Here is a 12,884-nt window from a genome sequence, read left to right on the forward strand (position 1 = left end):
GGAAATTTAATTATTTGAGAATTTTCTAATTAGGCAATTTTATTAATTGGGAATTTTCCAATTTGTGAATTTTATTATTTAGGAATTTTCCATTTCGGGAATTTTACAATTTCGGTTTCTTATAATTCGGGAATTTTCTAATTTGGAAATTTTGCAGTGTCAGGAATTCTATTTTTCGGGAATTTTTTTATTCCCACTTTTCGAATTTGGGATTTTCATTATTCGGGAATTTTACAGTGTCGGGAATTTTATTTTTCGGCAACTTAGTAATTGGAAAATTTTATTATTTGGGAATTTTTCAATTCAGAAATTTTGTTATTTGGGAATTTTCCGATTCAAGAATTTTCAAATTCGGGAATTTTATTATTCGGATTTTTCCCAATTCGGCAATTTTACAAGTCGGGATTTTTATGATTCGAAAATTTTATAATTTGGGAATTTTGCAGCGTCAGAAATTTTATTTTTCGGCAATTTTATTATTTCGGATTTTTTGAATTCAGGAATATTCTATTTCGGGAATTTTACAAGTCGGGATTTTTATCATTCGGGAAGGGACGACTGAAAAATCCCAAAAACTAAAATTCCCGCATAATAAAATTGCCGAAAAATAAAAATACCGAAATGGAAAATTCCCGAATAATAAAAGTCTCGAATAATAAAATTCCCGATTTATGAAATTCCTGAATCAGAAAATTCCCCGAATAATACAATTGCCGAAAAATAAAAATACCGAATTGGAAAATGTACGAATAGTAAAATTTTCAAATAATTAAATTCTTGAATTATAAAATTCCTGAATTGGAAAATTCCCGAATAATAAAATTTCCGGTTGCTAATAATATTGCCGACTCGGAAAATTCCGACAGAAAACTGCCGAATTATAAAATATCCGAATTGACAAATTTTTCAATTGGAAAATTCCCGAAATAGAAAATTTGCGAATAATAAGATTGCCAAAAAATAAAAATACCGAATTGGAAACTTCCTGAATGATAAAATTTACGAATAATAAAATTGCCGAAAAATAAAAATACCGAATAATGAAATTCTCAAAAAATAAAATTCCCAAAATTTCAATTTAAAAAGTTATAATTTTTTAATTTTAATAATTAATGGACCATGAAAATTTGTTGAAGCCCCAGAAATAAGCGGGTATTCTTTACTATCTTGAAGCTTGCTACTTGAGGGGCTTCTGAGTTAAAATAAAAATAATTTAAAATTAATTTAATTTTATTAATTTTAAATGGATTCATTTAATAATTAAAATAAATAAGTAAAATTTAATAATTAAAATAAATTATAAGTAAAATTTTATTATTAAAATATTAATAAATATATAAATATTATTTATGACCCTTTTATCTTGAAGCTTGCTACGTGAGGGGCTTATGACCCTTTTACTCGTTTCAATTCGGAACACACAGTAGGCGCAGCACCTCCAAGATTTCATCACTTCAAATTATGTAATTCAGGTTCAACGAAAAATTCAGTTGTGTCAAATGTCAGAAATACGTCAACACCAACGAAATTTTAATTTATTAATTGTTGCTACACTCAATGTTTGCAGAAGAATATAACCTTATTATTCTGTGATCTTAATTCTTACGTGAAAAAGAATCGCCGTAAAAAGTGCAGATTTTCAGTCTGAAAATTGAAAAAAATCATTTGTTCTTTGAGGTGTTGGTTAAGGTAGAAGTTTCTGAAAATCGAGATTATATTCTCCAAAAAGGAATTTTTTGTGTGAACATAACTCGACGAACTTGAAAAAAGGCTTCTCTACTTTAAATTGATTGTGTACGAAAATATATACGCCATGGAGGACATGAATGAAGAGGTTAGTTTGCTTCGTATTCCTTACTTTTTAGATTTAATATTTTATCATTTGTATGCATTTTTAGGATTCTTATTTTCTTTTAGATTTCTTGATTCCTCTAAATGTAGAACTATCATAAATACAGGTCTTAAAATTACTTATTGAATATAACTTTAACAGATGTTTAATTTCTCAATCCGAAATACAAAACCGGTTTTCAAATCCTATTACGAAATTTGTTCCCAGAGTAATTTACGTGTACATATATGGTTGTAAATCAAATTTAGAATAATTTGACTATGAATTGAATAGAAAATAAGTATGATTTTCTTTTATAATTATAGTTTTTTTCGGTGTTGCTAACCTGCGATTGTAGAATAAGGCTTTTATTTTTCATATTTTATTTTAGTTTTGAAGTTTTTAGATAACTAAATAAATTCGCTTTGTTTATTCGTAAATAATAAAGGTAACTGGACTTTCTGGGTATAATATTAGATTTGATAATTGCTTATATTTATTAATATTAAGTTTTATTCTATTGTTGAAAATTCAACAATTTGTTTAAAAATTGATCCTTTTTATTTGAAAATTCATCTCTTTATTTCAAAGTTTAACTATTTTGGTTAAACATTCGTTTTTTTTTATTGACATTTAATTTCTTTAACTGTAAATTAAACTACTTCATTTTTGATTAAAAATGTAATTTTAACCTTTTTGGGTTTAAAATTATAATATTTTGTTGAAAATTAATTTTTTAAATAAAAATTCATAACTTTATTTGAAAATTTATCTCTTGATTTTAAAATTTAACTATTTTAGTTAAAAAGTCATTCCTTTTTGTTGAAAATTAATTTTTTTAAGTCCAAATTAAACAATTTTATATTTGGTTAAAAATTTAATACTTTTGTTGAAAAAAATTTATTTTTAAAAATTCGTCTTTTTGGATCGAATATGAAATTATCTTTTGATATTTCATATTTTTGAATTTAAAAAATCCAGTTTTTTTTAAATATCAATTTTAAAAGAAATTTATCATAATTATTAATTCTCTAATTATGAATTAAGTATTATTAAATTTTTTTTTAAGAATTATTTTTTTAATGTAAATGTTTGGCTGAAAGTTGTAATACCTTATTAAAAATTCGTTTTTTCAAAATCAAGAATCATAATTTTAGTTAAAAATTTAACTATTTGAACAATCTTTTTTTTCTTTAGTTGAAAATTATTTTTTTTAAGTAAAAATCAAACTATTTCATTTTTGGTTAAAAATTTATTAATTTACTTGACAATTGAACAATATTGTTGAAAAAAATATAACCTTTTTAATTTAAAATACAACTTCTTGGTTCAAAATCGTAATATTTTGTTAAAAATTCATAATTTTATTTGAAAATTGATCTCTTGATTTTAAAATTTAACTATTTTCGTTAAAAAATTTTTTTGTTGAAAATTAATTTTTAAACTAAAAATTAAGCTATTTTATTTTTCTGTAAAAAGTTAATACTTTTGTTAAAAATTCAACAAATTTGTTTGAAAAATTCGTCCTTTCGGATTGAAAATGAAATTCTTTGTTTAGATTTCATATTTTCAAATTGAAAAATCCACTTTTTTATTATCAACTTTAAAAGAAATTTATTAAAATTAATCATTATTTAATTAATAATTAATTATTATTAAATTGAACTTTTTCGTTGAGATTTTTTTTTTAATTCAACTGCTTGACTGAAAGTCGCAATACTTTATATTAAAAATTCGTTGAAAAAATCTAAGATTCATAATTTTAGTTGAAAATTTCACTGTTTGAAAATTCTCTTTTTTTCTTTATTTAAAAAATAATTTTGGTAAGTAAAAATTTTATAAATTTGTTCAAAATTTATTATTTTTTTAAAAATCCATCCTTTTTGGTTTAAAATGTAACTATTTGTTTGAAAATCTTAATATTTTGTTTAAAAAATTCTTTTTTTTTTATTGAAAATGAAATTCTCTTTTCAGATTTCATATTTTTCAATTGAAAAAATTTAATTATTAATTGATTATTATTAAATTGAACTTTTTCGTTGAGAATTTTTTTTTAAATTCAACTGCTTCGCTGAAATTCGTAATACTTTATTAAAAATTCGTTTCTTTTTTAATCAAAATTCATGATTCTAGTTGAAAACTTAACTGCTTGAAAATTCTTTTTTTTTCTTTAGTGAAAATTTATTTTTGAAACTTAAAATTGAACTATATTATTTTTGGTTAAAAATTGAATACTTTTGTTGAAAATTCAACAGTTTTGTTTAAAAAATTCGTGTTTTTGGATTGAAAATGAAATTCTTCGTTTAGATTTCATATTTTTTAATTGCAAAATCCACATTTTTCTTAATATCAACTTTAAAAGAAATTTATTACAATTAATAATTTATTATTATTAAATTGAACTTTTTCGTTGAGAATTTTTTTAATGCAACTGCTTGATTGAAAGTCGCAATACTTTATTAAAAATTCTTTTTAAAAAACCAAGATTCATGATTTTATTTGAAAATTTAACTGTTTGAAAATTCTTTTTTTTTCTTCAGTTAAAAATTAATTTTTAAAAGTAAAAATTTAATAAATTTGTTTAAAATTTAATATTTAATATTATTTAATATTTAATTTAAAATTATAATGTTTCAAATAAAGATTCATAATTTTATTTGAAAATTTATCTCTTGATTTTAAAATTGAACTATTTTAGTTAAACGTTCGTTCTTTTTCGTTGAAAATTAATTTTTTAAATTCAAAATTAAAGTATTTTATTTTCGTTTAAAAGTTGAATACTTTGTTTTAAAAAATCGTCTTTTTGGATTGAAAATGAATTTCTTTGTTTAGATTTTATATTTTTTAATTGAAAAATGCACATTTTTTTAAATCTCAACTTTAAAAGAAATTCATTAAAATGATTAATTATTTGATTAATGATTATTATTAGTTTATGATCTTTTTCGTTGAGAATTATTGTTTTTATTATTTAACTGCTTGGCTGAAAGTCGTAATTCTCTATCAAATATTAGTTTTTTTTTTAAATCAAGATTCATAGCTTTAGTTGAAAATTTAACTGTTTGGAAATTCTTTTTCTTTCTTTAGTCATAAATTAATTTTTTTAACTCAAAATTAAACTATATTATTTTTGGTTAAAAATATGATACAGTTTTTTCTTGTTGTAAAATATCAACTTGGAAAGAAATTTATTTAAATGATTAATTATTTAATAATTAATTAATTATTATTAAATTGATCTTTTTCGATGAAAATTCTTTTTTTTCTCTAATTGAACATAACATTTTTTAAAGTAAAAATTAAACTATTTTATTTTTGTTTAAAAATTTAATAATTTTGTTGAAACTTTAATACTTTTGTTGAAAATTCAACAATTTTGTTTAAAAAATTAGTCCTTTTGGATTTAAAATGAAATTCTTGGTTGAGATTTTATATTTTTGAATTGAAAAATCCAAAATGTTTTTCTTTCTTTTTCGTTGGGAGTTCTTTTTTTAATTCAACGGTTTGACTGAAAGTCGTAATACTTTATTAAAAATTCGTTTTTTCAAAATCAAGATTCATTATTTTAGTGTAAATTTAACTGTTTGAAAATTCTTTTTTTCTTCAGTTGAAAATTAATTTGTTAAAGTAAAAATTAATCTATTTTATTTTTGGTTAAAAAATTAATTATTTTGTTGACAATTTAACAATTTTGTTTTAAAAAAATTCATCCTTTTTGGTTCAAAATGTAACTGCTTTGTTTAAAAACGTAATATTTTGTTAGAAATTAATTTTTTAAATAAAAATTCATAATTTTATTTGAAAATTCATCTTTTGATTTAAAAATTGAACTATTTTAGTTAAACATTCATTCTTTTTGTCGAAAATTAATTTTTCAAAGTCAAAATTAAACTATTTTATATTTGGTAAAAAACTTAATACTTTTGTTGAAAATTCAATAATTTTGTTTAAAAAATTCGTCTCTTTGGGTTGAAAATGAAATTCTTTGCTTAGATTTCATATTTTTTTAATTGAAAAATCTACATCTTTTAATATCAACTTTAAAAGAAGTTTAATAAAATTATTAATTATTTAATAATTAGATGATTATTATTAAATTGATCTTTTTCGTTAAAAATTCTTTTTTTTTAAATTTAATTGCTTGACTGAAAGTCTTGACTCTTGATTAAATATTCGTTTTTTAAAAATCAAGATTCATAATTTTATTGGAAAATTCTATTTTTTTCTTTAGTTGCAAATTAATTTTTTAAAGTAAAAATTCATAATTTCATTTGAAAATTCATCTCTTCATTTTAAAATGTAACCATTTTAGTTAAAACATTTGTGTGTTTGGTTGAAAATTAGTTTTTTAAAGTCAAAATTAAACTGTTTTATTTTTGTTGACAATTTAATACTTTTGTTGAAAATTCAACAATTTTGTTTAAAAAATTCGTTGTTTTGGATATAAAATGAAATTCTTCGTTGAGATTTCATATTTTTAAATATATAGTCGTAATACTTGATTAAAAAATTTTTGTTATTCAATCAATATTCATCATTTTAGTTGAAAATTCATCTCTGGCTGAAAATGAAACTATTTGAAAACTATTTTTTTTCTTTGGTTGAAGATTAATTTTTCAAAGTAAAAATTAAACTATTGCACTTTTGGTTACAAATTTAATAATTTTGTTTAAAATTAAACATTTTTGTTAAAGTTCATCCTTTTTGGTTTAAAATTTAACTCTTTTTTGGTTAAAATGTCGAATGTTACCTTTTTCGTTGTGAATTTATCTTTTTTGTTGAAAATTAAACTGCCTGATTGAAAGTCGTAATACCTTGTTGAAAAATTATTATTTTCTTTAAAATCAAGATTCATTATTTTAGTTGAAAATGCATTGCTTGAAGTGAAATTTTCACTTTTTGGTTAAAAATTAATTTTTTAAAACTAGAAATTAAACTACTTTATTTTTTGTTAAAAATTTAATAATTTTGATGAAAAACTATCTGGTTGAAAATGAAATTCTCTGTTAAGAATTTATATTTTGTAGTTGAAAAATCCCTTGTTTGTTTCGAAAATTCAACTTCAAAAAATTAAATTATGAATTATTTAATGATTGTTTAATTATTTTTGAATTTATCTTTTTCAATGAGAATTCTTTTTTCGTAAATTCAGCGCTTGGCTTGAAAGTCGTAATACTTTATTAAATATTAATTTTTTAAAATAAAGGTTTATCATTTAAGTTAAAAATTAATATCTGATTAAAAATTTAACGATTCGGTTGAAAATATAAGTTTTTGTTGAAACTTTGTTGTTATTGGAAACTCCGCTGTTTAAAAAAAAAAACAACTTAAAAAATTTTCATCTCTGAGTAGAAATTCAATTTTTTTTTTAGTTAAAGTGCAATTTTTTGGTTCAAAATAAATGTGTTTTGGTTGCCGATACAATTGTTTTTTATTTTTAGTTAAAGTGTTTTTTTGGTTGAAAATTAAACTGCTTGGCTGAAAGTCGTAATAATTTATTAAAAATTTTTTTTTTTTTTGAAAAATCAAGGTTAATTATTTTAGTTAAAAATGCGTTGGTTAAAAATTTAACTACTTGGTTAAAAATAAAATTTTTAACTGGAAATTAAACTACTTTATTTTTTGTTTATATTTAAGAATTTGGTTAAAAATGCATCCTTTTTGGGTAAAAATGTAACTGTTCTGTTGAAAATTGATCGGTTTTGTGTGGAGATTTAACTGTTTTTTATTAAAAATTAAATTCTTTTTTAATTAAAGTATCAATTATTACGTTTTTCATTGAGAATTCATATTTTTTAGTTGAAATTTCAACTTTTTGTTTTAAAATTTAATTATTTTTTTTGTTGAAAATTTATCCTTTTTGGTAAAAAAAAATTTATTGAAAATTCGTCTTTTTGTATTGAAAATTTAACGATTTTGATAGAAATTCAACTATTTGGTTGAAAATGAACTTTTTTGTTGAGAATTTATATTTTTAAACTCTTATAATTTCATGGTTAGCAAAATAAAAACTACAAGAGTTTGAAATTGAATATTTGTTGTAAAAAAATGTTTAAAGTTTAAAATATTTTTTAATATAAATTAATTAACCATTTTTTAAATATAAATCTGGTTCGAGTATTAAAAATTGAACAATAATTGATTTCACCAGACAATTCTGAACTTATTAAAATAAAAAAATGTACAGATTTTAGCGTTAAAAATTGAACTGCTTCAATTCGAAATTCTTAGTAGTCAAATGGAGGTAAATGTTGGATTGGAACTTTATGAACTATTTTCAATTTTTAAATAACTTGAAATTATTAAATTCATAATTTAACATTTTGAACCCATTCATTTTGAAATTTTTTAATTGATAAAAAATAGTTTTTTTTTAGTTTAATAGGTTTTAAAATTAAAATAATTTAACTTCTAATTTAAAAATTGCACATTTAAAAGAAAATGTACTCTTTCAATTTTCAATGTTTCTTACTTAAAATTGCTTAAAATTATAGAAGTTTAAACATTTATAAATTTATTTATTTATTCTAAAATTTGAAGCATTGAAAATCATAACATGGATTTAAACTTTTTAACCAGAAACCTTTCAACTGTGCGTTTTACTTAAGTTTAAAATTGAAAAATTTAAATTTTAACTACATTTAATTTACAAATTTTTATTTAAAAAGTATTATAAGATTCCATTTAAAAAATGTTTAAATTCAAAATAGTTTTAACTTGAGTGTGTAAATTTTAAGTTCAGTTTTGATTACTAAAAATAAAGAAAAATTCAGATATAAGAATTCGAATTTTTTAATTTCAATGTCCCCGAAAAATTGTTGTGAATCGAAAAATGGGGATTTTTTTTTCTTTGATTAAAACGATTATTTGGAGAAATAAACAAATTATTTTAAATAAAAAATTTTGTTTACAGACCCAATTTGTTGTCGACGATGTAAGCAAAATTATTAAGGAAGCAATCGAGGTTTCGATTGGCGGAAATGCTTACATGCATAATAAAGTCAATCAATGGACTTCCAATGTTGTCGAAGCTTGTTTGGGGAATCTTACTAAATTACAAAAACCTTACAAGTATATAGGTGAGTTTTATGCAATTTTTTATATTTTATTTCATTTATTTTTTTTTTCATTAAGTTTTTTGTTTTTGAATTTTTTTTGTCTCGCACTATTTTATGATTTTCAAAAAATTAGTAAAAGTAGCATTTCTGCTGTAAAAAAGCAGAAAAAACTATTCCACACTTTTAAATAAATAGCGAACAGTCGAATTTTTATTTAATCCAATTATTACGTAAAAAATTAAGCAAACTATTAAATAAAGACAAAAGGAAAGTAATTTTTTATTTGATTTATTGAGGAAAAAATATTTTCAGTTAAAAAAATTATTAGCTTTTTACTTTTTAGTTACTTTAATTTAATTATTGCAATAATTATGATATTATAATTAATTATTTTGTTCAATTTATAAAATATTATTCATTAAAAACCTATAAGATTAAAATTCTGGTCTTTAAATATTTTGGGAGAGGAATTTCGGATCATGGAAATTAGGGAAATTATTCAATTAAAAAAAATATTTATATATATATTTTTAAATTAGATTAAATTTCAAATATTTGAAAAGTGACAATTTGAAAATTTTAAGCATTTAAATTTAAATGATTTAGATCTAGAAGAAAATTTTTTCAATAAAAAAAACAATTATTTTTATAGGAAAATAAAATATTTAATATTTCAACCAAGAAAAGATTTTAATTTTAAATTATAAATAGTAGAATGTTGATATTTTCATAAATAATATTTTTATTTTAAATTCGAAAATTTGGAATTTAACCCAAAAATACGAATTTTCTACAAAAAAGTGAAACTTTCAACCAAATAGTTCCATTAAAAATAAGAACGATTAATTTTTAAAAACATTTTAAACGATTCAATGTGAAAAATATCTAATTTCAGTCATTTTTAACTTTTGAATTTAAAGGTTATTAAAAATAGTTAGTATTGTAGAATTTTTATTGAAAAAATACGCTAAAAAGTTTTTTAATTTTAACCTGTAATTTTTTTGATTATATTATTCTTTCGAACTGTAATTATACAATCTTTAATATTTTAAAGAAATTATAATTTAAAAGATTTTGATTTTAGAATTTTTAATTCTTGGAACTATGCGCATTAAAATAATATTCAAAATGGTATAAAAAAATATTTTTCTTTATCAAAATAAACTTTTATTCTGATGAAAAATTAAAAATATTAAAAATAAAGTTGTAGAATATTTAGGGATTTAGTATAAAATGATTTAATTGTAAGTGCTTTTATTATTAAAATAAATTTCAGTCTAAAATTAATTAATTTAATCTAAATCATTTGATTTCTAACGCTTTGATATTTGAAATTATTCAATTTCGAATACATATTTAAAATCGAATTAAAAATAAAATTGAAGAATCTTTTAAAATATTCTGTTTATATTTATTTTAAAAAAATTATAAAAAATATATAATTCAATGTCAAATGTTTTGTTGAAAATTCAATAACTTGTTAAAAATTAACTTTTTCCTTGAAAGTTCATATTTTTTATTAAAAGTGCAACTATTTGGCTAAATATTAAAATTTTAACTGTTTAGAAAAACTGGATTCTTGTGGTATAAAATCATATTTTTTTAGTTGAAAATTCAACTCCTTAGTTGATAATTCGTCTTTTTGACTGAAAAATTCAAAAAGTTTTCTGTAGAAAATTACTCTTCTTGGTAGAAAATATAATTGTTTTTGGATAAAAATGCAACTGTTTTATAGAAAATTAATCTTTTAACTATAGGAAATTCGGGGTTTTGTCTTAAAATTCATATTTTTAATTTTTCAAAAACTTAACTATTTGGTCCAAATTAAACTATTTGAATAAAAATGGATCTATTTGGGAAAAAATCGAATTTTTTTTACAAAATCGTATTTTTGTTTTAAAAATTCTTAGTTTTTGGTTAAAAATTAATCTTCTTGATAGTAAAATCATCGTTGTTGAATACAAATTCAACTATTTTATAGGAAATTAATCTTTTAACTATAGAAAATTCGTCTTTTTGGCTTGAAAATTCCATAATTCCTTATAAGAATAAAATGTTTCGTTAAAAACTAATATTTTTAATCGTAAATTCAACTATTTTGTTGAAAATTAAACTTTTTTAAAAATAAAAACTGATCAATTGATTTAACTATTTTCATTAAAATGTATTTATGTGGAAAAAATTAACTTTTTTTCACAAAATTATATTTTTTGGTTTAAAATGCATAGTTTTTTGGTAGAAAAATCGTTGCTTATGAATAAAAATTCAACTTTTTAAAGCAAATTAATGTTTTAAAGAGAGAAAATTAATCTTTTTGGCTTAAAAGTTTATCAATTCCTTACAAGAATAAAATATTTTCTAAAAAATTAACTTGTTTCTTGAAAATTCATATTTTTAGAAGAAAATTCGACTATTTGGTTGAAAATTAATCTGTTTATTATAGAAAATTGATCTGTTTGGAAAAAAACTTTTTTTTTACAAAATCATTTCTTTTGGTAGAAAATTAATTTTGTTGTTGAAAAATCATTCTGTTTGAATAAAAATTCAACTGTTTTATAGCAAATTATGGTTTTAAAGAGAGAAAATTCTTCTTTTTTTTTTAGCTTGAAAGTTCAACAATTCCTCATAAGAATAAAATATTTCGTTAAAAATCAATTTGTTTCTTGAAAATTCATATTTTTAGAAGAAAATTCGACTATTTGGTTGCAAATTAATCTGTTTATTACAGAAAATTGATCTGGTTGGAAAAAATAACACATTTTTTTTATAAAATCATATTTTTTGGTGTAAAATCAGTCTTTTTGGTTGAAAAGTCGTTCTTTTTGGATAGAAATGCAACTTTTTACGTACAAAATAATCTGTTCACTATTCCACTTTTGGTTAAAAAATTGACATATTTAATTTAAAAGTTTTCTTTTCTAATTAAAAATCATGTATTTTGTTGAAAATTCAAATATTTCGTTGAAAATCAAACTATTTGAATAAAAATTGATCTATATGGGAAAAAAACTTTTTTCTTAAGAAATTTTATTTTTGTGTTGAAAATTCATAGTTTTTTGGTTGCAAATTAATCTTTTGACCAACAAAAATTCGTCTTTTTCGCTTGAAAATTAAACTATTCCTTATAAAAATAAACGATTTGGTTATTAATGAACTCTTTTTTTTTTAATTTATATTTTTAGTAGACATTTTTTTTACAATATTATATTTTTTGGTTGCGAATGCATAATTTTTGGGTAGAAAAATAATTGTTTTTGAATAAAAATTCAACTATTTTATAACAAATGAATGTTTTAAAGAGAGAAAATTCGTATTTTTAGCTTGAAAATTCACTAATCCTTTATAAGAATAAAATATTTGGTTAAAAATGAACTTGTTTCTTGAAAATTCATATTTTTAGAAGAATATTCGACTATTTGTTTTCCTGAAAAATTATCCATTTGGAAAAAATTAACTTTTTTCTAACAAAATCATATTTTTGGGTGGAAAATTAATCTTCTTGACTGAAATGCCACTGTTTTGTTGCAAATTAATCGGTTTATTATAGAAAATTGATCTCTTTGGAAAAAATAACACTTTTCTTACAAAATCATATTTTTTGGCTGAAAATTCATAGATTTTGTTAGAAAAATAATCGTTTTTTAATAAAAAATTCAACTGTTTTATAGCAAATTAATCTTTTAACGATAGAAAATTCGTCTTTTTCGCTTGAAAATTAAACTATTCCTTATAAAAATAAACGATTTGGTTATTAATGAACTCTTTTTTTTTTTAATTTATATTTTTAGTAGAAATTTTTTTTACAAAATTATATTTTTTGGTTGCGAATGCATAATTTTTGGGTAGAAAAATAATTGTTTTTGAATAAAAATTCAACTATTTTATAACAAATTAATGTTTTAAAGAGAGAAAATTCGTATTTTTAGCTTGAAAATTCACTAATCCTTTATAAGAATAAAATATTTGGTTAAAAATGAACTTGTTTCTTGAAAATT

At 20.1% G+C, this 12,884-nt stretch overlaps 1 protein-coding gene across 1 annotated transcript in view; it reads left to right on the forward strand.

The window, feature by feature from the left end:
• The first annotated feature begins 1,446 nt into the window (after positions 1–1,446).
• Positions 1,447–12,884, forward strand: part of LOC117169084 (dynein light chain Tctex-type) — a 15,109-nt gene continuing 3,671 nt past the window's right edge. Inside the window, exons 1-2 of the mRNA XM_033355201.1 lie at positions 1,447–1,834; positions 8,745–8,910. Of these exons, the coding sequence (XP_033211092.1) occupies positions 1,814–1,834; positions 8,745–8,910 (187 nt within the window). The 5' untranslated portion in view covers positions 1,447–1,813. The remainder of the gene's footprint in view (positions 1,835–8,744; positions 8,911–12,884) is intronic.

Source organism: Belonocnema kinseyi, chromosome 3 (assembly GCF_010883055.1).
Source record: "Belonocnema kinseyi isolate 2016_QV_RU_SX_M_011 chromosome 3, B_treatae_v1, whole genome shotgun sequence".
In the NCBI taxonomy this organism is placed as follows: domain Eukaryota; kingdom Metazoa; phylum Arthropoda; class Insecta; order Hymenoptera; family Cynipidae; genus Belonocnema; species Belonocnema kinseyi.